The sequence below is a fragment of the Zingiber officinale genome, chromosome 4B, assembly GCF_018446385.1.
Source record: "Zingiber officinale cultivar Zhangliang chromosome 4B, Zo_v1.1, whole genome shotgun sequence".
NCBI lineage: Eukaryota > Viridiplantae > Streptophyta > Magnoliopsida > Zingiberales > Zingiberaceae > Zingiber > Zingiber officinale.
Genome location: NC_055993.1, coordinates 101,824,703 through 101,845,026, shown reverse-complemented (window position 1 = coordinate 101,845,026; position 20,324 = coordinate 101,824,703). Strand labels below are relative to the sequence as shown.

The 20,324-nt window shown below is 39.3% G+C and overlaps 4 protein-coding genes and 2 non-coding genes across 19 annotated transcripts; all 6 read left to right on the top strand.

The window, feature by feature from the left end:
- Nucleotides 1-911: 911 nt before the first annotated feature.
- Nucleotides 912-2,779, top strand: LOC121975782 (tubulin beta-1 chain). Its single transcript, XM_042527641.1, has 3 exons — nt 912-1,349; nt 1,586-1,855; nt 1,946-2,779. Exons 1-3 carry the CDS (start codon nt 956-958, stop codon nt 2,623-2,625), a joined length of 1,344 nt encoding a protein of 447 aa, XP_042383575.1. The 5' UTR covers nt 912-955; the 3' UTR covers nt 2,626-2,779.
- A 5,137-nt stretch (nt 2,780-7,916) lies between these two features.
- LOC121975780 (pentatricopeptide repeat-containing protein At3g49710-like) lies at nt 7,917-14,432 on the top strand. 14 transcript variants are annotated; one of them, XM_042527629.1, is made up of 6 exons: nt 7,917-10,379; nt 10,547-11,895; nt 12,691-12,800; nt 12,913-13,625; nt 13,742-13,966; nt 14,257-14,432. In XM_042527629.1, exon 1 carries the CDS (start codon nt 7,965-7,967, stop codon nt 10,131-10,133), a length of 2,169 nt encoding a protein of 722 aa, XP_042383563.1. In that variant the 5' UTR covers nt 7,917-7,964; the 3' UTR covers nt 10,134-10,379; nt 10,547-11,895; nt 12,691-12,800; nt 12,913-13,625; nt 13,742-13,966; nt 14,257-14,432. The 14 variants fall into 14 exon arrangements, with proteins under 14 accessions (XP_042383563.1, XP_042383574.1, XP_042383573.1 ...); XM_042527640.1 differs by lacking the exons at nt 12,913-13,625; nt 13,742-13,966; nt 14,257-14,432 and having other exon boundaries at nt 7,917-10,223; nt 10,321-10,379; nt 10,547-10,605; nt 11,744-11,895; nt 12,652-12,801; XM_042527639.1 differs by lacking the exons at nt 13,742-13,966; nt 14,257-14,432 and having other exon boundaries at nt 12,925-13,375.
- Nucleotides 13,232-16,688, top strand: LOC121978469 (growth-regulating factor 6-like). The gene is made up of 7 exons (XM_042530810.1): nt 13,232-13,625; nt 13,742-13,966; nt 14,257-14,590; nt 15,066-15,748; nt 16,049-16,140; nt 16,246-16,314; nt 16,638-16,688. Exons 1-7 carry the CDS (start codon nt 13,232-13,234, stop codon nt 16,686-16,688), a joined length of 1,848 nt encoding a protein of 615 aa, XP_042386744.1.
- On the top strand, nt 16,362-16,433 carry TRNAD-GUC. The gene has a single exon. It is a non-coding gene; the product is annotated as a tRNA-Asp (tRNA).
- On the top strand, nt 16,524-16,595 carry TRNAD-GUC. Its single transcript has one exon. It is a non-coding gene; the product is annotated as a tRNA-Asp (tRNA).
- Nucleotides 16,689-16,738: 50 nt separating the features above from the next.
- Nucleotides 16,739-19,822, top strand: LOC121975779 (EEF1A lysine methyltransferase 4-like). Its single transcript, XM_042527625.1, has 7 exons — nt 16,739-16,894; nt 16,973-17,069; nt 17,158-17,296; nt 17,405-17,487; nt 19,118-19,252; nt 19,346-19,450; nt 19,600-19,822. The coding sequence occupies exons 1-7, from the start codon at nt 16,806-16,808 to the stop codon at nt 19,732-19,734; spliced, it is 783 nt and encodes a 260-aa protein (XP_042383559.1). The 5' UTR covers nt 16,739-16,805; the 3' UTR covers nt 19,735-19,822.
- The last annotated feature ends 502 nt before the right edge of the window (nt 19,823-20,324 follow it).

Genomic DNA, 20,324 nt, shown 5'->3' with positions numbered 1-20,324 from the left:
AAAAGACGATGGAGGTAAGTTTTATCATTGTGCAAAAAGGTGGGTCCCGCCGCCCCCTAGCCTGGTCCCACAGGGATTCTAGGAGGAGGTAAATCAGCGGTGAATGTTGGCCCGGGTAAAGCGTGGTGTCTCCGGAATTTAACACAGCCAGTCCAGATTATTCATCCAGTGCGCGTCCGTGGACCTTCGACCCTACGACTCATTGTACAAGGATGTCACGCCTTAACCGGTTATCCAGCCCGCGGGGGCAAAGTAGTAATCTCAGCGATGAGAAGGATCAGAGGACATTAAAGGGGGAAGAAAAATTTCAAGTAGCCATCATTGAAAACATTTGCTATTGATGTTTTATTTCTCTCAAAGAAAACACAGCCTGAAAGCTCTATCATGGCCATGAAGTAGCCCCTACTCCATTTATGATCCAGTTGCAATCTTCGTGAAGAGTAAGGCAAGAAACCAGGCAGTTGTGTTCATTATGGCCATTGAGGATCATCCATTTCAACTATTTTGATCTATTTTGTGTTGAATTATTTCTTTTTGATTTTTTTTAATACAAAAATTTAGGTGTTAATTTATAAAATAGTTAAAAATTTGGATTAATCTGAAAATTTCCCCAAGAATTTAGATTATTTTTGGCCCCTAAAAAAAGAATGAATATTCACAGATAGAAGATTGTCTCTGAAATTAAAAGTTTAGAACGGTAAAAATGGCCGTTACGCATCACGTTTGACTACCCCATTTCAAATTTCAAATTTCCCGCCTAAACTAAACGATCGCCGTTAGTCGTACGCCGCTAATCGTACGCCGTTACTAAGAAGGAGTCCACGTTTCAACTCTCACTCCGCTCCAAACGTCCGTCTGGCTCCGCCACGTTCCAGGTTATAAAACCCCCTTCTCGTTCCGTTCCCAATCACGTTTCTACTTCCTCGCTCTCTGCCGCAACCCTAGCGGGATCAAGATGCGTGAGATCCTCCACGTCCAGGGCGGCCAGTGCGGCAATCAGATAGGAGCCAAGTTCTGGGAGGTGGTGTGCGCGGAGCACGGGATCGACCCCACTGGTCGCTACGCCGGCGACAATGAGCTCCAGCTCGAGAGGGTGAACGTCTACTACAACCAAGCTAGCTGTGGCCGCTTCGTCCCCAGGGCGGTGCTCATGGACCTCGAACCCGGCACCATGGACAGCGTCCGATCCGGCCCCTACGGGCAGATCTTCCGCCCCGACAACTTCGTCTTCGGCCAGTCCGGGGCCGGTAACAACTGGGCCAAGGGGCATTACACTGAGGGCGCCGAACTCATTGATTCGGTGCTCGATGTCGTCAGGAAGGAAGCTGAGAACTGCGATTGCTTGCAGGGTGAGGTTTCCTTTCCTCCTGTTTTATACGTTTATTTTGATCAATCTAAGAAATTAAACGATTTATATTATTTATTCAGCGGTGGTGAATCATAGCTTTTGTCATTTGTTTTTCATCTCTTACGATTCGTTTTTTCTAATTTTGTCGTTATTACAAGCAGATTTGAGCATTTTTTTTATCGTCAGAACTTCCAATTTCAACTTCAATGGTTGATCGATTGATTGAACATGGAACAGGTTTCCAGGTTTGCCATTCACTAGGAGGTGGGACTGGTTCTGGCATGGGGACGCTCCTCATCTCCAAAATAAGAGAAGAGTATCCAGATCGTATGATGCTAACGTTCTCGGTCTTCCCTTCACCTAAGGTATCTGACACGGTAGTCGAGCCCTATAACGCGACTCTTTCGGTCCACCAGCTCGTCGAGAATGCCGATGAGTGCATGGTGTTGGACAATGAAGCTCTGTATGACATTTGCTTCAGAACTCTTAAGCTCACCACTCCCAGTTGTAAGTATCCCTTCCCCTGTTCACCCTAATACTGTTTTCCGTTGGGCCTATCAATAGTTAATCATCATTCATCATATATGCAAACTACAGTCGGCGATCTGAACCATCTGATTTCGGCCACCATGAGTGGGGTCACTTGCTGTCTCCGATTCCCCGGACAGCTCAACTCTGACCTCCGAAAGCTCGCCGTCAATCTCATTCCTTTTCCTCGTCTTCACTTCTTTATGGTCGGCTTCGCTCCTCTCACCTCCCGCGGGTCGCAACAATACCGTGCTCTCACCGTCCCCGAGCTCACCCAACAAATGTGGGACGCCAAGAACATGATGTGTGCTGCCGATCCCCGTCACGGCCGCTACCTCACAGCTTCAGCCATGTTCCGTGGCAAAATGAGCACAAAGGAGGTGGATGAGCAGATGCTGAATGTGCAGAACAAGAACTCCTCTTACTTCGTCGAATGGATTCCGAACAACGTGAAGTCTACAGTCTGTGACATCCCTCCGACTGGATTGAAGATGGCATCTACGTTCATTGGCAACTCGACATCCATCCAAGAGATGTTCCGGCGCGTCAGCGAGCAGTTCACGGCCATGTTCCGAAGAAAGGCTTTCTTGCATTGGTACACAGGCGAAGGGATGGACGAAATGGAGTTCACTGAGGCGGAAAGCAACATGAATGATCTGGTCTCGGAGTACCAGCAATACCAGGATGCAACTGCAGATGATGTTGAATACGAAGACGAAGAAGAGGAAGGCGAGTATCAAGAGGACTGATATCAAATTCTCTTCTATTGGTAATTTGTATGAATTTTGCATTCATACAGTTACCGGTCTCTCTTTTCTCTTTTCTCACTGTGCTAGCAAGGAAAATGGAAGTGGATGCTTTGGTATGTTCCTTCTAAATATATAATTGTTCTTGAGTTTCCCACATTGATCCTCAAATATAGAATTAAATCTGTATTTTTTTAAAGGAAAAAAAATGATAAAAAGTGAAAATGTTTGTAAAAAATTAGACACTTTGCTAAACTGCTTTCAGTATTATTCAAATCACATATATAATTTTTATAATATTTAAATCATATATTATATTTTTGAAATATCTCTTCAGTCAGTTTATTTGAAATCGATATAAAAGAATTTCAAATCATATCAAATCACATTTAATTTATATTTAAAAATCTTCTTATATTTGTCATTATTGAATTTAAATTTAATAATGTAAATTAACAAAAATGAATTTTTAAAAATTTGATAAAATTTAATATGAGATGTAGAATAATGAAGGATAATGAAAAAAAAATCCTTTCCACCCTTAAACAATCGGTTATACAAGTGGGATGGACTAGGAGAGACATAAAAATATAATTACGTTTTTTATTACAATTAAAACTTTTTATTTACAAAAATATCAAACTTATAAAATTTAGAATGGTATAAATCAATCTATAGAAACTAATTGATAAATTTAGAAAAGAGAAAAATATCTTTAACATTTTTTTTTATTTTCCATCCAGTAGTATTTTATCCCTTACATTTAAAAAATAATATTAATCTTTCTTTCACCAAAATTAAATGTGAAAAACATTATAAAAAATAATTATGGCTGTTTTTGTTAATACAAGGAGGAAAAAAAATATGAAATTGATGTGGAAAATAATTATATATGTCTTCAGGGTCGACTTTTTAATTATTAATAGTGTATACAAGGAGAAAAATATACATAAAAGGATAAAAAAATATAGAAGCATCTAGTGATTGTACCCTTTGTCACTCTTTCATATCTGTGGTTGATGTCAGTTTGTCGGTGCGTCCGCTATCGATGTCTTGCAAAGTAAAGTTTGTCAACCGAGGGTTGATATTTTCGATGTTACCCTCTTTGACGATCAAAATAGTGATGAACTAAGTTGTAAGGCTCGTGTGTATGCATGAAAAAGCAAAAGAGTTCGAAGAATACGAAGAAAATTTGCCTTCGTGTAAGAAAAGAAAATTATATCTTCATCTATTTTCACGGAACCTTATATAATCATGGACAACGATGGATCTAAAATTTTAAATTTAGAGGAAAATAAAGAAAATAATCATTATACATTGTATTCAAAGACCGACGAGGGATGAAAATATACATTTTAAACTACTTAATTTTATTTCAGCTTTTTATTGGCCACGTACATAAGTTTGCAAAATACTCATTTCACGTAGAGAAGTTTCAAAATGACCAAATCACGTACCTATTTCTTTCGAAGCTCGATTCGATAAAAACTCGTTTGAGCTCATTTAATGAGACTCGTTAAGATAAACAAACCAAGCTCAAGCTTCACAATATTCGGCTCGTTAGCTCGTGAACATGTTCGTTAAGTTCATAAATCAACTTCTAAATAAAAAAAATAATAGTTTTGATATTGAATTTATAGATTTTATACTCTACTTATGAAAACATAGATAAATATATTAAATTTATTTATTAGAATAAAATTATAAATTTTAACAAGAATATTATAATTTTTTAAAAATATATAATTTAATTTTTAATGAATATTTAAATTTATAATTTATATTTATTAAGCTCGTTTAGGCTCGATAAAAGCTCGAATAAGCTCGTGAACCATGAATATATTCATTAAATAAAGCTTGAGCTCGGCTCGATTATAAACGAACCAAACTCAAACATCCAAAAGTTCGACTCGACTCGGCTCGATTACACCCCTAGCGGCGGTCGTCTCCCCTTAATTTTTAAGTATAAGAAATGTATGAGGTATATGAATAGAGGGTGAAAGAGAGGCGAATGAGAAGCTACGACATGGTCGCCTCCCCTCAACATAAACACATACATTTCACCCCCTCGATATGAAATTCCTGGCTCCATCCCTGGTTATGGAGTAGTCGAATCGATTTGGTTTTGTATTGAAATGCCAAATTTTTAATCAAATTTGTTAAATGAGTTTTGAAATTAGTCGAACTGATTTATTATTTTTTTAAAAAAATCAAAATCGATTTAAGATTAAATCGGTGGATAGATTAAACGACTTTGGATTGATATGAAACTAGTTCCTATGTGTTCGTCCATCTCTCTTGATTATATCTATGCCCTCAAATGTCAATTCGACGTTTGGTACATCAGCCGATTTTGTCCAAAATCGACTGATGTACCAAATGATCTCGGATTGACATGAAACACGTTCTTATATGTTCGTTTACCTTTCTTGATTATATCTATGCTCTCAAATTTCAATTTGACCTAATATATTAAGAACAATAATTTGTTGGACATGAATATGTTTGAAAATTTTAATTCATATTCAAAAAATATTACTCTCAATATATTAAGTCAAATTAATGTTTGAGGACATGAATATAATCAAGAGAGGTAGACGAACATATAAAAACTTATTTCATGTAAATCTAATGTCATTTGGTCCATTAGCCAATTTTGCCCTCAAACTTCAATTTGACCCAATATATCAAGAACAATATTTTTTGAATACAAATTGAATTTTTCAAATATATTTATGTTGAAAAAATTATTGCTCTCAATATATTGAGTCAAATTGAAGTTTGAGGGTATGAATATAAATAGGAGAGGTAGGCGAACATATAAAAATGTATTTTATGTCAATCCGAGGCCATTTGGTCTATTAGCCGATTTTGGGCAAAACCGGCTGATGGACCAAATGGCCTCGGATTGACATAAAATACATTTTTATATGTTCGCCTACCTCTCCTATTTATATTCATACCCTCAAACTTCAATTTGACTCAATATATTGAGAGCAATGATTTTTTGAAATAAAAAATACTTAAAAAAATTTAATTTGTGTTCAAAATAAGATAATGGATCAAACGACTATGGATTAACATGAAACTAGATCCTATATATTTGGTCAGTTCTCCTGATTATATCCATGCTCTCAAATTTCTATTTGACCCAATATATTGAGAACAATGATTTTTTGAACACGAATTAAATTTTTTAAACATATTTGTGTTCAATACCTTGCTCTCAATATATTAGGTCAAATTGAAGTTTGAGGACATGCATATAATCAGGAGAGGTAGATGAACATATAAAAACTTGTTTCATATAAATCCGAGGTCAGATCCATCAGTCGATTTTGGACAAAACTAGTTGATAGACCAAATGATCTTGGATTGACATAAAACAAGTTTTTATATGTTCGTCTACCTCTCCTAATTATATTCATATCCTCAAATATCAATTTGACCTAATATATTGAGAGCAATATTTTTTTAAACTTGAATTAAAATTTTTAAACATATTTCTATTCAACATATTATTACTCTTAATATATTGAGTCAAATTGACGTTTGAGGACATGAATATAATCAGGAGTGGTAGAGGACATATAGGAACTAATTTCATATCAATATGAGATTATTTGGTAAATTAGTCAATTTTAGACAAAATCGGCTGATGTACTAAACGTCAAATTTACATTTGAGGGTATGAATATAATCAAGAGAGATAGACAAACACATAGAAACTGATTTCATATTAATTCGACCTAAAACCGGCTGATGTACCAAACGTCAAATTGATATTTGAGGATATGGATATAATCAAGAGAGATAGACAAATATATAAAAATTAGTTTTATATCAATTCGAAGTCATTTGGTCTATTAGCTGATTTAATCTAAAATTGATTTTGATTTAAAAAAATTAAAAAAACAAAACAGTCAGTCAACTGATAAGGGTAAAATCAAAAATAGTTACGTGATTGGATCATTTTGAAACTTCTCTATGTGAAATTAGTATTTTGCATACTTATGTATGTGTTGCAGTAAAAAGTTGATTTTATTTTATTTATATAATTAAATATTAATTTTTATATATTATTGGAGGTTCTATATAATTTATTGATTTTAATTAGTAAATTAATAGTAATATAAATATTAAAAAAATATCAATTAGGAGTTTGAATTGTCTAAAATTAGTTATGATATTAATAAAGAAATATAAATGAACGTAAATTATCAATATATTCAATATGTTTTTTTTCCTCTTTAGATTATCAAATTATCTTTTATAATTTTATTTGACATTTTACTTTGGTAAAAAAAAAAGAGTTAAATGCTATATTTAAAATATAAGGAGACAAAATGTTACTTGATAAAAGATAGAGAGGAGTTAAAGTATTTTTCTTTTGAAAACTCTAAATAATTTCAAAATCCTTCTAAATATATGTCACATTTGAATTTGAGACTGCTCTCAATTTAATTCATGTTTTTAATTTATTATCATATGCCGGTGGTTTTAAATCAATATCCCGGAGGATATATAAGAAATATCCCATCTAAATATTTGGAAAAATATCTTTTACAATATCTATGATTTAAGCTTCAGGAAATAGTCAGTTATCATATAACAGATTTATCGAATTAAATAAAGATATTCCGATTAGGGGTGAGCAGTTAATCCGTCAAATCGACCAACCCGCTTATATCGATCCGAAAAAAAATAATCCACTGGATATAGGGTCGGATGTAGGGTCCTAATATTACATTATCTGATCTAGTAGGGTCGGATAGTTTTTTATCCTAATAACCGAACCAACCCGATCCGTGATCATCCCTACTTATAGCAACTAATATTGATAAGCTATTACACGTTGTAGCAACTACTGCCGATAAGTTGTTACACGTTGTAATAGCTATTTCCGATTAGCTGCTATAATATGTAATGAGTAATGTCTTTTATCATTTTAAATTTTATTTTATTTTTGTTATATTTATATTTATATTTTATATTTCATTGGATATAGGGTCGGATATCCAAATAACTGACAACCCGTTGGATATCCGATACATAAGAACCGCTGGATATAGGGCCGAATGTAGGTCCCAATTTTACATTATCTGATCTAATAGGATCGGATAATTTTTAGCCCAATAACCAAATCAATTCGATCCATGATCGCCCCTAATTCCGACAAAGATCAAGGACCTTCTCATATAATAGTTAGTTTTGATTTACTCATTTACTCTCTATGGACCGCCAGGTGTTTTTGGTTAACAATATCTATGATTTGACTAATACCGAACGGTTAGTGAGATTACGTGTCCAAAAACAATCTGTCGATCAAGCGCAAGCTTGGAATGAACCGTCTCTTGGCCCAGCTATCCCAACTCCGAGCTGCCGATCTCCGCTTCCGTGACCTCCTAAAGCTCTGTGTCGCCCGCCGCGACCTCGTCGCCGGCCGTGCTCTCCACGCCCTCTTCCTCAAGTCCCATGTGCCTCCATCCAACTACCTTGCCAACCATTTCATCCTCCTCTATTCGCACTGCGGCCACCTCCCTCTCGCCCAGCAGTCGTTCGACGAAATACCCCAACCGAACGTTTTCTCCCACAACGCCCTGCTCGCGGCCTACGCCCGCCTCTGCCACCCTGACGCTGTCCGCCGCCTCTTCCTCCGCATCCCCTCCCCCGACCTCGTCTCCTACAATACTCTCCTCTCCGCCTACGCCGCCGCCAACGGTGGCGCCTACGCCGGCGATGCCATCCGCCTCTTTTCTCGCATGCGCTACCTTGGCTCCGACGCCGACGGCTTCACCCTCTCCTCTGTCATCTCCTCTGTCGTCGGTGCAGTCGAGCAGTTCCACTCCTTCGCCATTGCCTCAGGTCTAGGCTCCTATATCTCCGTGAACAACGCCCTCATCAGCAGCTACAGCAAAGGCGGCTTTTTGTTCGAAGCCGAGCGGGTTTTCAATGAGATTTTCTGCGAAAGGGATGCGGTTTCTTGGAATTGCATGATCGTTGCGTTCGGGCAGCACCGTCAGGGACTAAAAGCCCTCAACTTGTTTCAGGCAATGGTGAGGAAAGGCTTCGAGGTTGACATGTTCACGCTCGCCAGCGTGCTCACAGCATTCACTGCCGTGAAGGATTCAGCTGGCGGTGCACAGTTCCATGCGCAGATGATCAAGTCCGGTTTTGCAATAAACTCTCATGTGGGCAGTGGCTTGATTGACCTGTACTCGAAGGTTGGCTGGATAGTCGATGCGAGGAAGGTCTTCGAGGAGGTTCATAATCCTGATTTGGTCGTATGGAACACAATGATCTCAGGGTACTCGCTCAATGATGAGTTCTCAGAGGAAGGCCTTGAATGCTTCCGCTGTATGCAGCGGGCTGGTTTTAAGCCGGATGATTGCAGCTTTGTGTGTGCGATCAGTGCGTGCTCAAATTTGTCATCCCCATCGCAGGGGAAGCAAATGCATGGACTAACCATTAAGACTGAATTGCCATGCAACCAAATCTCTGTTAACAATGCACTAGTTTCCATGTATGCGAAGTGTGGAAATCTCAAGGATGCGAGTATGCTTTTTGAGAGGATGCACCAACGCAACACGGTCTCATTCAATACTATGATAGCGGCTTATGCTCAGCATGGACTTGGTTTGGAAGCATTGGAGCTGTTCAAAGTGATGCTTGATTCAGATAATGAGCCCACAAGCATCACATTCATCTCGGTGTTGTCTGCGTGTGCTCACACTAGGAGGGTCGATGAAGGATGGGAGTATTTTGATTCTATGAGGCAAAAGTATAATATTGAACCCGGAGAAGAACATTATTCATGCATGATTGATCTCCTGGCTCGCACCGGGAAGTTTGAGGATGCCAAGAAGCTAATTGAATCGATGCCCTTTGATCCAGGCTTGATAGGATGGGCTACTTTGCTCAGTGCTTGCAGGACCCACGGAAACTTGGAGGTTGGAGCAATGGCAGCACAGAAGCTTCTCCAGCTGGATTCTTCTAATGCAGCTGCTTATGTGATGCTCTCAAATATTTATGCCAGCACGGGTAGATGGGATGAGTTTGCGAAAGTACGAAAGCTGATGAGAGGCAGGGGAGTGAGGAAGAAACCTGGATGCAGTTGGATCGAACTGGGGAAGCAAATCCATGTATTTGTTGCTGATGATGTATCACATCCAAGGATTAAGGAAATTTACTTGTTCTTGGAGGAGATTTCGAAAAAAATGGAACAGGCTGGGTATGTCCCAGATATGTCATTGGTGCCTAGGAGGGACAACATTGCTGAACGTGACACGAGGCTCGGATATCACAGTGAGAAACTCGCTGTTGCCTTTGGGTTGATCAGTACTGGAGAGGGTGTGCCTCTACTGGTGGTGAAGAATCTTAGGATATGTGGAGATTGCCATAACACAATCAAAGTTGTTTCTGCAATGACTGGAAGGGAGATCACTGTGAGGGATGCACACAGGTTTCATTGTTTCAGCGCTGGAAGTTGCTCCTGTGGAGATTTCTGGTGATATAACCTTCAAGCTGACTAGTGTACTTTTCGCTTGGAACTCAGTTATCGCAACACTGATCCAATCATCTAAAGAAATTGCCGTCAGCAGGTTCGGAACTTGTTTTTCTGGAGAATGCATGGCATTTGCACTTAGCAGGGAAATTGAAATCCTTGATCTTCTAAATTTTGCAACTAAGGGTCATCAGGTGTTAAATGGTCAGCAGTTAACGTGCTTATCACATATGTATACCAGCCAAGAGAAGAGGTGAATCTTGATCATAGATCTCGACTTCATTTACTGGCTAGAAAGTTAAGAAAAAGAATGAATTATATTTATTCTTGATCCTCCTGATATTTGTAAACTGGATCGTGGTTTTATTTAGTTGCATTAGAAGTGAATGAATAATTGTTATACTGATCTGTTCATTTTAGGATTCATTTTCCATGAGCAAATCCTCCTCATTGAGACCTGCTATTGGGTGCAAGCAAAGGTAAGCATTACAATTTCTACTGGTTTGAGCATATATATGTTGATTTGCAATTCACATGTTTCTTTTACCTCGAATTATGTGGTTTGCCATATATAAATTAACTTTCTGCAATTGCAAATGGAAATTGTTGTATCAGATACCCTTTACAGGCTGAACAAATAGTCATGTCAACATGTAAATACCAACTGATTGCAGGCTAACTGAAATTACATGCATGGTATATTTTTGGAGTTTTAGTCATGCACTGTTTTTCTTCTATACTTGTTCTTAGAACTTGATTAGTCAAACAATGGTTTATGAGATTATATAGTGTTGGAAGGTCCAACATAGGATTCTCTTGCAATTCACTTTTCTAAATTTTTTGTGTTCAAATCTATCTACAGTTTGAAATAGCCTTTACTTGTGGGCTTTTAGGTGTTTAATTTTCCAAAACGCAAAATCTATTGTGGTTTTAGATGATTAACTATCAAAGAAACATTAGGCACAGTTGCAGTGATGTGCTATTCACAAGTATCAACACAACTAAGTGCACGTAACAAGGCTAGGAAAAAAAGCTAGGCGAGTAAGGAGTTGACTACCATAACACAACCAAGCTGAGCTCTTCCACTGTGTTCTGAGGACTGCTTGTAGCTTTGTCTTCCCTTGCTTTTTTAAGGTTCTCAAAACCTTCATTGAGGGCAACCAGTTATACCAACATGTGAATGTTAGCTTGACTCGGCAACATCCATGAAGTAGGATATTGAGAAAGTCCTGCCTTTCGCCATGGCTTAATCTGTGCTAACTACCAAGAGGACTGAGGAGGTAGCTCTTTGCACAGTACGAGCCTCTACCTTAGATATAGTGAGGACAACCAATGAATGTGCTTGATATACATATAATATAGTATCGTAAGAAAATGTGTTGGATAGTGATGTTATCGTGCAGACTAAGGAGACGCTGTTACCTGCACCTGCACCTGTGTGATAAACATTCATCACACGTGATAGCGAGCACAAAGCAATGCTACAATGGCATGCATTATTCTGAAGATTTCAGTAGTTAAACAACAAGAGCAGAAGGAATTCAGGCATTTTTTTAATATCAATGCTAACATTGCCTAATTTCATACTTATTTAAGTCCTTGAGACACTGGTTTCAGAGAAAGAGAACAGCAGTAAGCAATTCCAGTTACAGCTTACAAGAGACAAATTGTAAAGAGCAAGAAAGTCTTTTAATTTTGGGCAGCAATTGAATGAAAGCAGCAGCAACAGCCTTGTGAGGGAGGGAACGTTACTGAAACCAATCCTAGAGGTGAGAATAAAAAACTTTTCTGTCTTTTAATAATCAGCTATTTCTTAATCATTTAACAATGAATAAGGTGCATTAGCATGTGAGGAATGGTCTCTAGGACAATTCATTTAAGTTGTTTTATGCATTAATAATAATAAAACTCATTGGGGTTTGTGAGATCTAATTGGGTTCCACCCAATCACACAAGACTTCTCTTTTGTTGCATTCCAAGTGCCAACTTTATCATTTATGTCGTCGAAAGGAGAAACCTTTTAAGGGCAAAGGCAATGGTGAGGATGATGGAAGTAGAGCTTGGCTAAGCTATATATATATATATATATATATAATATATATATATAGGACAGTAGTCAAAGAGACAACACTAATTGAATATATAACATAGAGAGAGCTATGTTATCTTCCATTTTATTCCTCTTGGCTCACCTTCTTATGTATGCATGTAAGTTTCTTTAATCATGAACCACAAGCCAACCACCAGTACTACTACTGACCTTATTCAATATATTAATATATACAATAGTTAGTGTTAATGAATTGCTGCCTTACAACTATAAGTACTGTTATTTATATATCTGTTCAAAAGGTGTAGCCCATGGCTTCCACATGCATGGATTGAATCATTGGATGCAAAGGTTTGGCATCTACTTCTTTTCATTAAACTACATAAAAATACATGGCCACGTGCTTCGACAACCTAAGCTTTTTCTATTATAAAATTTATTTTATTAAAAAGCCTCGCGTGATTAATTTGACCAGGAACTGAGCTCTTTTCATCAACTTGGTGTTTTAAATCAGCTCTGCCTTTGGCTTCTCATTCAAAGTTGCATTGCAATGGCTGCCAAAGAACTAATAATTTATGGTCAGATTCCTTGAGCATCACAAAGCTGCATGGAGATCTGTGTTCAGTTAAGCAATTTTTAACCTTAAGAATTAATTACTACCAGAAACATAAAGTTGGACTTGAATTTTGTTCTCTTTGAGCTGCTGCTGCTGAGCTGAGTCTAGCTTCTTGGAAAGCTTGTTGTGCAGGCAAAAAGGCAAATTGCTGCGCCGTTTTAATGTCAACTGTTTGGTGGCAATCTCACTGAGCGAGAGGAACACTTTTCTTGGCCACTTCCATCAATGGAGGTCATTACTCACACAGATCATCAGCTTCTAAACCAGGTTGATGGTTGAGGAAGATGTGCATGCATCCAAAATATTGTTATCAGACCACCAAATCTTTTGTCTGCATGTCCAAATCCAATAACTTACTGTAGCCACCAACGCCCCTCCTTGAAAAGAAAACCACCCTGGTTTTCTGAGCTCTATGCTTTTCCTTTCTTGCTCCATAAGAATGAATGCTCCCCTTGCTGCTTTTCTTCCCTCCCTCTCCCTTGCATCACATGAGCCTTGCATGGAGCTCGGAGGTGCGGTGAGCATGGTGGATGGGCTAGCAGTAGCTAGCGGTACTGGTTCTTCAGAAGGTGGCAGCCTTCTGTCTCGTTCTCTGACCACCTCCAGTGGTACCACTGAGCCCTGCTGCAAGCCAAAGGGGCTCCTTGGTTGTGCCTTTCAGAGGGCTTCTGAGGCAATGGTACCTCCCTTTGACTCTCTCTTCTCTGATGGGGAGCAAATGCTGAGCTTCTCTGCAACTTCCAATCAAGATAGCTTTGCGCTCAACTGTGATGGGGCACTGCCTTCTTACTACTGTTCCCCTCCTTCCCCAAAACCCTATATTTGGAATCCGGGTAACTTGGGCCATCACCTCTTAGTCAGATCTATTCTTCTTCTTCTCCTCATATTCTACTGTTGCTGTTCTTCACTATCTGATTTGCCTCTTCTTCTTCTTCTTCTTCTGTTACAGGGTTGTATTCTGGGTGTCATGATGTGAGTAGCAATGGTGTTTTGGCAGAGGTGAAGGGACCATTTACTCCATCCCAGTGGCTGGAACTAGAGCAACAGGCCTTGGTTTACAGATACATTGCTGCAAAGGTACCAATACCACACAATCTTCTCAACCCTATCAAGAGAAGCCTTGGCATTTCAGGGCTCCCTCACTTCTCAGTTGGATCCTCTGGCTCAAATGCATGTAAGGCTTTTATCTCTTTAGATATGATTAGAAAGATCCATTCTTTATTTAGCTTTGTTAGAAGATTAGCCTTAAACTGCAATGCAACACTACTTTGGTGTCTCATTCATTGACTGTTCTCTCTGCTCATCTTGAGTGAATTGGAGAACTCATGTTCTTCATGTTTATATCGATTACCCAAAATAAACTACTAATGAAGCTTTAGTTTTCCATTTGATGTGTCTTGGTAGCTTAGGCTATGGCAGTGGTAAAGTATATGATCAATCTAACTTATTCATGTGTTTTGGTAGTTGGTTGGGGATCATTCTATCTGGGGTATTCTGGAAATAGTGATCCGGAGCCTGGTAGATGCCGTCGAACTGATGGGAAGAAATGGCGGTGCTCGAGGGATGCAGTCGCCGATCAAAAGTACTGTGAGCGTCATATAAATCGGGGCCGCCATCGTTCAAGAAAGCATGTGGAAGGCCAATCTAGCCACGCCGCGAAAGTGATGCCTATTGTGCCTCCTTCACGGTCAACCTCAACAGTTTCTTGTGGTGAATCATCCAGTGGCCTCAGAGTTCCGCAATCACAGACTACTACCAACTTGGCCACAAGTGAACCTTCCCCTGTGCCATTCAAGACGTATAACTTCTGATAATCATCGTTCATTCCTGTTTCGATTGGTTGCATTTTTTTTAGTTCCTGGCCATAATCATCAGCATCTTATCTGATTTTTGCTTCAGTTTTTGTTGTCTTAGAGCAATGATACTGTTGTTTTGCAATTTCTAACTTGCTGAATGCACATATCTTGTTCTTCCTAACAGTTTTTACCGATCACAAGTGGGGCTGGTAGGCTGACATCGAGTTTTCACTTGCATGCTTCGAGCTTTCTAGTTGTAGGATCAGTTCTTCCATTGTTAATAGGTTGTCTAGAACTACCATGGATAATTAGCCATATGTATATAGTATTCGATCAAAGTGCGGCAAGACTTAGTTGTGTGCATTACACTTTTGCAAGTGATCTTGAGATTTCTCTAGCGATGAACTGATTTCCTTTTCCTTGTGATAGATACTAGAGAGTCCTTTTATATACTTGACTTTTAATCGCTGAGTGCAGGAAGTCATTGAGCAAAGAAGACGTGAAAGATGATGGAAATGAAGCCATGAATCTCTCTATATCAGCTTCTATGAGCTCGAAAGCCATGACATCGATGCCCGTCTCGAGCAAACAAAGTGGAGAGTTTCAACTTGTTTCTGCTGGTGCTCATTTCAATCAAGAAAGTAGTTCTTCATTGGATATCAACCATTTGCCGTCATCGAAGCTTGATGTTCTACAGCCACAATCCAATCCTCTTCATCATTTCATTGACAACTGGCCCCAAACCCGACCCCATCATTCAACTGTTGCCTGGCCTGAGATTGAAGACATGCAATCTGAAAGAACTCAACTTTCCATGTCAATATCGATGGCTTCCACTGAATTCTCATCCTCCACTACTCCTAACCATAACAACAATACACTCTCACCCCTTAAGCTGTCACGTGAATATGATTTTGCTCGGTTGGATTCACAGTTGTGCAGGATGAGCGAAGCCAACCAAAGACAAGCAAGTTGGATTCCAATCTCTTGGGGGGCCTCCATGGGTGGACCTCTCGGCGAGGCCCTTAAAAGCAAGACCTGTTCATTATCATCAATGAACAACTTGACTAGCAGCTGGGACTCAAGCCCTCGGTTGGAATCCTCTCCGACCGGCATCCTCCAGAAACCTTCATTTGGCTCGCTGACCAGCAGCACAGGGAGTAGCCCGAGGACCGAGAATAAGAGGACTAACTAGCATATGCAACTATTAACATGGATTCATCATTGAGATAGATAATGCTCGAAAACTCCCTTCTCTATATGGTTGCATGTCTACATGTTTTGCTTTCCCTGCTCTATTCAGTTTTTCCATTGTGATCTTCATGGGTGGCTCCAAAATTTGCTTTTTACAAAACCGGAGAGCACCTTGGATTTGATTTGAATCAAATCTATATTGTATGAACCTTCAATTTGATAAGTATTGCTTTCTGAATCCTCAACTTCAAATTATTGCTGAACAGGGAAGAATATATCCAAACATGATCATGTTCATGGAAACTCTATGCAAACAAAATCAGCAAGATACTATGAAGAGCTGACGAACTTGTTTTGGGTAAAATGGTTGCATCTAGATATGAAGAAACGGATGTTTTTATAGTTCACGACTAAATTAATCAGCAAGAAGCAAAGGTACCATGCATCGAAATCCTGTCGGCAGATTCGGTGCCCGGCGGCGGCGGCGCGTGGCGGCGGAGGTGAAGGTGCTCGTTGCATGCTGGCCTACAACGTAAAATAATAAATGTAATAATTGTATGAGTTAGCTAAACCACCAATGTCGTTGTAGTATAGTGGTGAGTATTCCCGCCTGTCACGCGGGTGACCCGGGTTCGATCCCCGGCAACGGCGTTTTTTTGGATTTATCCTATTTTTTCCTCTTCCACTTGCTCTTTTTAGAAATTGCATTAATTGAGTAAATCCAACTCACTATAGACAAATGTCGTTGTAGTATAGTGGTGAGTATTCCCGCCTGTCACGCGGGTGACCCGGGTTCGATCCCCGGCAACGGCGTGAAAATACGGATTTTTTTACTAACTTTTTTTCGAATTGCAGCCATTAATAAACTACTTGCTTGAGCAATGGAACCAACTAGATGTGGCCTAGTAGGGCCCAATAATTCATGCTGCTTTTTAATTGGGCTCGTTTCCTCTTCAAATCCGACTCGTGAGCCTAATCGACGGAGCAGAAGCTCGACTCCCTGCTCAGGGCTCACCGCAACCGATGGGCGATTCCGGCGATCATGGTCGCGGCAGTAGCCCCGTGGACGTCGCCCCGCTCAACGCTTCCTCCTATCTCGATCCCCACTATTGGTATGGCAGCTCGCTACTCTTCTCCCTCTCTTTTCCTTCGCTTCGCTTCCTGCCTCAATCTCTGTTCTGGCTACATAGGGACGAGAGGTTCGCCGCCGAGGAGCACTATGAATGGCTCAAAGACTACTCCCACTTCCAACACCTCCTCCGCCCCTTCCTCAATCCATCCCACTCGGTAACTTCACCGTCTTCGCTTTCTTACTGACGCGTCCGGCATGCGTGCATAGTTATAGCATTTAATTTGTATTCTTTGGTATTGCCAGGTGTTGGAGATCGGTTGCGGCAACTCGCGGCTCTGCGAGGAGCTTCGCAAGGATGACGTTGCCGACATGACCTGCGTCGACATCTCTCCTGTCGCTGTTGAAAGGATGCGGAGCCGCTTTCGAGACAAGGGACTTGAAGGTGATGAGTCTGAGTAGGATTTCCGCTGCTCTTGCGTTGCTTGTTGAAATGCCTACTTTGACGGTCTGACATGAAGGTTTTTTTTTTTTTTTTTCCTTGCACCGCTAGGCATCAAGGTGGTTCAGGCCGACATGCTAGACCTACCCTTTGGCAGCGAGTCCTTCGATATTGTGATCGAGAAAGGCACCATGGTAAAGGCTGAAATGCTCTTTGGATGTATAATTCACTTTTGCAATCTGTATCGTAACTGCAATTTCCTTTTTCTACCACCCTGCTTGATTGTTGATATTCATGCCTCATTATATTAACATGCTTACTGTCCATGAAATCGACTGAAGAACTATTTATATTAGTTTATGCTTGTTCTTTAGCGGCTGCAGTATTTGTTAGATGTCCTAGCATGTAGTAAATTTTATTTTATTCAAGTTGTTAAATTAACCGAATAATGCTAGTTTGAATGACTATGAGTCTCAATTAACCCAAGTATTCTTTTTTACCCTTCACAAAAAATTCCAAACACATGCACTTGTTATTGGTTCTTCATAAGGAATGATGGGCAATGCTTCTTTGGCGGAAGGGGTTGAAAGAGAAATGAGGGATGAGATTTGCATTCTTTTGCTTGGATAGCTCATGTTAAGGAGAGCAATGAACCACTTAACATCCACTGGATATCTTTTTCTATATAGCTATTACTAACATATAAGTCTTGATTAGGTTCTTTGCTAGCAACATAAGTGGCAAAAGGCGATATCGCTCGCCCCCAGCGCCCCCGCCGCATCACGCCCAAGGTCTTCACGAGAGAGGTAAATCACGGTAGCTGGAGAAGTTAGTGCGCAGTGGGAAGAGGTGCACAGGGACCAGGGAATTATGCCCTGACTACCCCGCGGTTCGAACCCATGCTCTCAAGTGGCAAACTTCTACGCACTAACCGCTCCAGATAACCCCGTGGGGCTTCTTTGCTAGCAACATAAGCTTTTGGGGCAGGTGGTCACCAATCAATCATGATTGTATCCCAGCAAAAGGGCTTGGCTCTGTATGTTTTTTTATCAATATTTTGAAAAATGTCTCTGGTAAGTTGAGTTGTTCCACCTTTGAATTCAGCAAGTGTAATCTACTCTAGTCCGCCCAGCTACAAGTGAGGGGGAATGTTAAAATGTGTAAGTCTAGATCTGGTTTTTTCCACACTTTAATCTTTCCAAATAAATAGTTTTCAAATCAAACTAAATGTTATTACTCATCCCATATCAATTCCTTTATGCTGATTTTTCTGTCTATCCTCTCCTTCTCTTAATTTACTTTATGGAAATATTGTAGTAATATTTTTATTCAAATACTTTTACACTGGACTAGATTTGGTTGACTTATGGAAAGAATGTGCAAAAGATGCCCATGTAATTGCATCCATAGAATTTTTTTTTTCAAAAGTTACTGAGGTACTTACCTAGTTTTTAATGTCTCCAAGAACTTAGATTTAGTCTTGATATATGTGAACTTTAAGGACTGAATTTTTTTTATATCAAATATGAAATTGTACTAAAGTATTCTAGAATTGGACTGGGTGGAAGGATTATCTGCTTTTAATTGTCACAACAAAAATTATTTATTTTTCACTATGATGATATGGACAGACCGCATATTTTATCTTCCTCATTGAAACTTTTTAAATCTTATATCTTGGTTCATAATTCAAGCTTTTGTTTTTATCACTGCTAGGAATGTTCATGAGTTTGTATCATTAATCTTATTAGTTGGTTTTTGTGAGTTGACATTAGTCCTTTAATAAATTTTTTAATTCTCTGTCATTAAACATCCTTTTTAAAGGATGTATTGTTTGTGAACAGCGGTGATCCATGGAATCCCCATCCCGAAACAATAAATAAGGTGATGAAAATGCTTGAAGATGTTCATAGTGTTCTAAAACCAGAAGGCATCTTTATTTCAATTTCTTTTGGACAGGTAGTCAGCTGAATACGGTTCATTCACTTAGTCTACTACTACTTTCTCTATTTTACCATTTCTCAGTTCTCACATTGCTAGTTTAACTTGCAGCCACATTTTCGGCGGCCACTATTTGAAGGAGCCAGCTTTACCTGGTCAGTAGAGTGGAAGACCTTTGGGGAAGGTTTCCATTATTTCTTCTACATCCTAAAGAAGGTTTTTTTCTTCTTCTTCGGATGCTCCTTATTTGACGATTGTCTTAGCAGTTTTCTTCATATATTATTTTTTAACCAAAAGGACATTTATTCTTAGTGTTTGTTGTGAGTAATCAAAATGAATTTCTCATATGCATTGACATTTTTCAGGGGAGGAGGATATTGAAAAGTGATGATTGCAAAAATGAAAGGTCGGATGTTCCATCTATCAGTTTATTACACGAAGAGCTGGAGGATGAGGATTACATGTTCCGGACCACCTTATGTGATGAGCTTGAGAACTAAAGAAGCAAATTCTGATCACTTGTTTATTCTAAATGATTGCTAACTTGCATCCCTAAGCTGGGAAATGGAAAATCGTATCAGTTTATAATTGCAACGGCAAAAGTAACACTCGTTAGAGTCAGGATGGTTCCTCCGACGCTCAAGTTAGAAATCGGTGGAGAGAAAGAGAGTAGAAGGAAGAAGAAAAACTTAAAGAAAAAAGAGTTGTCTCTGTTAATTAGAAACAGAAGACCATTGTACTTAAAAGTGATTATCTGAAGTTCTTATATAGTTGTTAAAAGAGAATCTCCTTGTCACCCGTCTTCACACCTTTTTACTTCTCCCCACTTAAGTCAGTGAGGACGTAATTTCTGATGATCCGTTACCATCCTTCCAATCCTTGATTACCACGTAAAGTAAAGAGGTCTTCCAAGAAACCGCCTTTGACAGTCACTATTTATCCATCATTCATTAATTGTCATGTATTATGAAGAGAAATCAAGGGAACCACCTCTGCTATCCATCACTTATTTTCTCAATCATCAATCACCATGTAAGATGAGGAAGGGATGAAAGGAACCACCTCTGATGCTTCTCCATTCAATCATTAT

Coding starts and splice junctions, on each gene's coding strand:
- LOC121975782 (XM_042527641.1), top strand. CDS start 956: ATGCGTGAGATCCTCCACGTCCAGGGCGGCCAGTGCGGCAATCAGATA. Junction 1,350..1,585: donor GAACTGCGATTGCTTGCAGG/GTGAGGTTTCCT, acceptor AACATGGAACAG/GTTTCCAGGTTTGCCATTCA. Junction 1,856..1,945: donor TAAGCTCACCACTCCCAGTT/GTAAGTATCCCT, acceptor TGCAAACTACAG/TCGGCGATCTGAACCATCTG.
- LOC121975780 (XM_042527629.1), top strand. CDS start 7,965: ATGAACCGTCTCTTGGCCCAGCTATCCCAACTCCGAGCTGCCGATCTC.
- LOC121978469 (XM_042530810.1), top strand. CDS start 13,232: ATGAATGCTCCCCTTGCTGCTTTTCTTCCCTCCCTCTCCCTTGCATCA. Junction 13,967..14,256: donor ATCCTCTGGCTCAAATGCAT/GTAAGGCTTTTA, acceptor GTGTTTTGGTAG/TTGGTTGGGGATCATTCTAT. Junction 16,141..16,245: donor AGCTGACGAACTTGTTTTGG/GTAAAATGGTTG, acceptor TCCTGTCGGCAG/ATTCGGTGCCCGGCGGCGGC.
- LOC121975779 (XM_042527625.1), top strand. CDS start 16,806: ATGGGCGATTCCGGCGATCATGGTCGCGGCAGTAGCCCCGTGGACGTC. Junction 17,488..19,117: donor TGATCGAGAAAGGCACCATG/GTAAAGGCTGAA, acceptor TCCTTTTTAAAG/GATGTATTGTTTGTGAACAG. Junction 19,253..19,345: donor TTTCAATTTCTTTTGGACAG/GTAGTCAGCTGA, acceptor TTTAACTTGCAG/CCACATTTTCGGCGGCCACT.